Source organism: Oncorhynchus keta, chromosome 3 (genome assembly GCF_023373465.1).
Source record: "Oncorhynchus keta strain PuntledgeMale-10-30-2019 chromosome 3, Oket_V2, whole genome shotgun sequence".
Taxonomy (NCBI): domain Eukaryota; kingdom Metazoa; phylum Chordata; class Actinopteri; order Salmoniformes; family Salmonidae; genus Oncorhynchus; species Oncorhynchus keta.
In genome coordinates, this window is record NC_068423.1 from 20,597,071 (window position 1) to 20,602,151 (window position 5,081).

Sequence of the window (5,081 nt, forward strand, 5' to 3'; positions counted from 1 at the left end):
ACTTATTTAAATTAGAGAAGAGAATATCATGTTACCATTGGTGTATTAAACTGAGATTTAAGGTGACATCACCTTGTTCCTTATAATAATGAATCCAAGTGTTTGACATTACATTTACATTTAAGTAATTTAGCAGACGCTCTTATCCAGAGCGACTTACAAATTGGTGCATACACCTTATGACATCCAGTGGAACAGCCACTTTACAATAGTGCATCTAAATCTTTTTAGGGGGGGTGAGAAGATAGATATGGGGACAGATGCCAATTAACCAAACTGAAGCGGGGGGGGGGTCTGAAGAAACACTATCATTCTGCTGTCATCTATCCAACCAATGAGTCTTCTGATGAACCACATGTCTGGACCATAGTAGCATTGTTCCGGTGGCCATAAAACATCAAGCAGTAGGAGTGCTGATCTAGGATCAGGTCTCCCCCCTTGTCCATGTGGTCAATGGGGCGGCAGGGTAGCCTAGTGGTTAGAGCGTTGGGCCAGTAACCAAAAGGTTACTGGATCGAATCCCCGACCTGACAAGGTAGAACATTTGTTGTTGTTGTCCGGCCCCCTGAACAAGGCCCCGTTTCCTGGTCGTCGTTCGAAATAAGAATTTGTTCTCAACTGGCTTGCCTGGTTACATTAAAAAAAAAAAAAAAAATGTAAATACCCAAAACTGATCTCCGATCAGCACTCCTACTCTGATATATGCATTCAGACCCTGTTTGTGCCGTCTTGTGCCGTCCTACAGTCATTGTCACGCCTTCATAAGAGTTTTCAAAACAGCACAAACAGACCAGGTGACGATTAGAGAGCGGGAGATGTACCAGACAGTTATTCTCTCCTCTCTGATCTCTACCACTGAGAGGAACACAAAGCCAAACTAACTCAAACTCAGTAATTTTGTACAAATATAAAATACAATGTTATCATCATCAACAACAAAACAGTTAAATCCAGGAAGACTAATTATTCCGAAGTCCTCCGGTCTGTTCCTGATAGACCTCGATGACGTCTTCGTCTTCCATCCCCAGCTCTTTTGGAGTGTGGTTATCTGAGATTCTTTGTCCCTCAAATAGAAACCGTAAGGTACTCATATGAACACCCTGTCTCTGGCTATAAGATTCCTTCAGCTTCTTCAGATGGGTCGTCATTTTCACTTTGAAGTGAATTTCACTGTTGTCCTGACCCACCACTTTCAGTTTGATGTACTCTCCATCCTTTTGGTCTCCTCCATCCTGACCTGAAGGTTTCGTGTCTGTATCTGACATCTTGTTATTTTTTGTTGTTGTAAAATTAGCCAGGGTAGTGTAGAAACCCGTGTTGTTGACAACAATCTCATGATGGAGAAGACAAGTAATTTTAAGATCAAACTTGATCAATGTAGGAACAACAGTAATTTTTCATACTTTGGTCATCATACTTTGATCTGGGTTCCTTCAAATGTCATCCATTTTCATGAAAACATGATTTTGACTGTTCATGACCTTCAACACAATACAATACTCATTTCATAAAGCCTTATTTTGAGGGCCTAGACTGTAAACATCACAATTAAGGCTTAGATTCAATCAGATCAAGCATTAACCTCCAATAGCAGACACCTGCATATGTTTTGGCAGTGTCAAAGGTGGAGGTGTGTTAGAGAAGAAGCCACACTCGCCCCACTCCCGTTAGAAGTTAAGAACGAGAAAGTGTAGGCTACATTGAAGTAATTACGCTAAAATTAAACAAAATAATGAGGATTTTTATCATTCTAATTGAGGTGTAGAGACATGCCCAATGCAGGATATGTAAAACAAAAATGAGATCATTGATGCAATTTCATTGTTGTTTGAGTGGCACTCAATTAGCTTGAGATGATTTTACTGCAACACTGCTCACTGCATCCAAGTTAATTGACATAAGTGTTTGATTGAAAATGTGTCATCCTACAAATACCTAGGTATTTGGTTGGGTGACAAGTTGGTTGGTATTTGGTAGATATTAGGTTGGATGACAAACACTGGGGAATTTGCTGTGTAATCCTCAGAGCATGCGCAGACCAGCTGGATGGTGTATTTACGGACATATTCAATCAATCCTTATCCCAGTCTGCTGTTCCCACATGCTTCAAGATGGCCAACATTGTCCCTGTTTCCAAGAAAGCTAAGGTAACTGAGCTAAATGACTATCCCCGTAGCACTCACTTCTGACATCATGAAGTGCTTCGAGAGACTAGTCAAAGACCATATCACCTCCAACCTACCTGACACCCTAGACCCACTCCAATTTGCTTACCTCCCCAATAGGTCCACAGACGACGCAATTGCAATCACACTGCACACTGCCCTAACCCATCTGGGTAAGAGGAATACCTATGTAAGAATGCTGTTCATCGACTACAGCTCAGCATTCAACACCATAGTACCCTCCAAACTCGTCATTAAGCTCAAGACCCTGGGTCTTGACCCTGCCCTGTGTAACTGGGTCCTGGACTTCATGACGGGCCGCACCCAGGTGGTGAGGGTAGGTAACAACATCTCCAACCCGCTGATCCTGAACACTGGGGCCCCACAAGGGTGTGTTCTCAGCCCTCTCCTGTACTCCCTGTTCACAAATGACTGCGTGGCCACGCACGTCTCCAACTCAATCATCAAGTTTGCAGACGACACTACTACTATCAACAATGACGAGACGGCCTACAGGGAGGAGGTGAGGGCCCTCAGAGTGTGGTGTCAGGAAAATAACCTCACACTCAATGTCAGCAAAACAAAGGAGTTGATTGTGGACTTCAGGAAACAGTAGCCCCCTATCCACATCGACGGGACAGTAGTGGAGATGGTGGAAAGTTTTAAGTTCCTCGGTGTACACATCACGGACAAACTGAAATGGTCCACCCACACAGACAGCGTGGTGAAGAAGGCGCGGCAGCGCCTCTTCAACCTCAGGAGGCTGAGAAAATTCGGGCTTGTCACCAAAAACACTCACAAGCTTTTACAGATGCACAATCGAGAGCATGCTGTCGGGCTGTATCACCGCCTGGTACACCAACTGCTCTGCCAACAACCGTAAGGCTCTCCAGAGGGTAGTGAGGTCTGCACAACGCATCACCGGGGGCAAACTACCTGCCCCCCAGGACACCTACAACACCCGATGTCACAGGAAGGCCAAAAAGATCATCAAGGACAAAAACCACCCGAGCCACTGCCTGTTCACCCTGCTATCATCCAGAAAGTGAGGTCAGTACAGGTGCATCAAAGCGGGGACCGAGAGACTGAAACACTGAACAGCTTCTATCGCAAAGCCATCAGACTGTTAAACAGCCATCACTAACATTGAGTGGCTGCTGCCAACATTCTGACTCGTCTCGAGTCACTTTAATAATGAAAAAATTGATGTAATAATTGTATCACTAGACACTTTAAACAATGCCACTTTATATAATGTTTACATACCCTACATTACTCATCTCATATGTATATACAGTACTCTATACCATCTACTGCATTTTGCCTATGCCGTTCGGCCATCGCTCATTCATATATTTTTATTTTTATGTACATATTCACATCCATTCCTTTACACTTGTGTGTATAAGGTAGTTGTTGTGAAATTGTTAGGTTAGATTACTTGTTAGATATTACTGCATGGTCGGAACAAGAAGCACAAGCATTTCACTACACTCGCATTAACATCTGCTAACCATGTGTATGTGACAAATACAATTTGATTTGATTTGATATGGGGCATGGAGTGAGAGTGTGGAGGGAGATATATCATATATATCATCTCACTCATCCAGTCAGGTGGGACAGATGACGCAAAGGTCATAAGCAGATACACAAACTATTCTAAACACAATTCTGCAGGCAGATCTCTAGTTACACCATAGAACATCGCCACCACCTGAATGGACCAGACAAACTCCTCTCAGTAGAATAGGTTGTCTTCCCATCCATTTATCCACATTTAGCTGGGAACGGGAAAGGTTATCTTCTCAGGTCAATCCTAGTGCAACTCCTACTGCACTCAAATATGGTTGTAAACGTATAGCCGGGGGGGGGGTGATTTGGTGAAGTAGTATTGAGTAACCTCTTTTGAGACATGAAGGGTGGGTTGTATCAACATCGATGAACCCTTCAACTGGGTTAAATCAATGTTAAATCAACCCATCAACTGGCTTAGATCTGCCACATCTGCTCCTGCCCCCCCGCACCTACTCCTGCCCCCCCGCACTTAAGGGAGCCAGGCTGCCCTGCATCACGCACTCCTAACATCCACTATGCACACTTGCCTTCCCTCATCACGCGCATCAGCGATATTGGAACCACCTGGACTCATTCATCACCTCTCCACCATCATCTCATGTGACAAAATCAATGTTAAATCAACCCTTCGACTGGATTAAATCAATGTTGAATCAACCCTTCAACTGGATTAAATCAATGTTAAATCAAACCTTCAACTGGACTAAATTAATGTTAATTCAACCTTTCAACTGGATTAAATCAATGTTAAATCAACCCTTTAACTGGATTAAATCAATGTTAAATCAACCCTTCAACTGGATTAAATCAATGTTAAATCAACCCTTCAACTGGATTAAATCAATGTTAAATCAACCCTTTAACGGGATTAAATCAATGTTAAATCAACCCTTCAACTGGATTAAATCAATGTTAAATCAACCCTTCAACTGGATTAAATCAATGTTAAATCAACCCTTTAACTGGATTAAATCAATATGTATCTCAAAATCTTATTTCACCAAACTTTTTATCTTTTCTTTTACCTTTATTTAACCAGGCAAGTCAGTTAAGAACAAATTCTTATTTTCAATGACGGCCTGTTCAGGGACAGAACGACAGAGGTTCAGCTCAGAGGTTTGAACTCGCAACCTTCCGGTTACTAGTCACACACTCTAACCACTAGGCTACCCTGCCGCCCCAGGGTTGCCTAACTTTAAGCCTAGTTTAAAATGAATCCTAGTTAAATCTAATTTGTCTGAACTAAATTTCATTTGGACTTTAAACCTAGATCAAATAGTCCATTATGACGTGTCACTACGGTAATCATAGTTTAGTGATTTAACCTTAGTTTAACTA

At 42.4% G+C, this 5,081-nt stretch overlaps 1 protein-coding gene across 1 annotated transcript; it reads right to left on the minus strand.

Moving 5' to 3' along the window:
* Nucleotides 1–651: 651 nt before the first annotated feature.
* Nucleotides 652–1,333, minus strand: LOC118369382 (small ubiquitin-related modifier 1). The gene has a single exon (XM_035753769.2). The coding sequence runs from the start codon at nucleotides 1,263–1,265 to the stop codon at nucleotides 960–962; it is 306 nt and encodes a 101-aa protein (XP_035609662.1). The 5' UTR covers nucleotides 1,266–1,333; the 3' UTR covers nucleotides 652–959.
* Nucleotides 1,334–5,081: the final 3,748 nt, after the last annotated feature.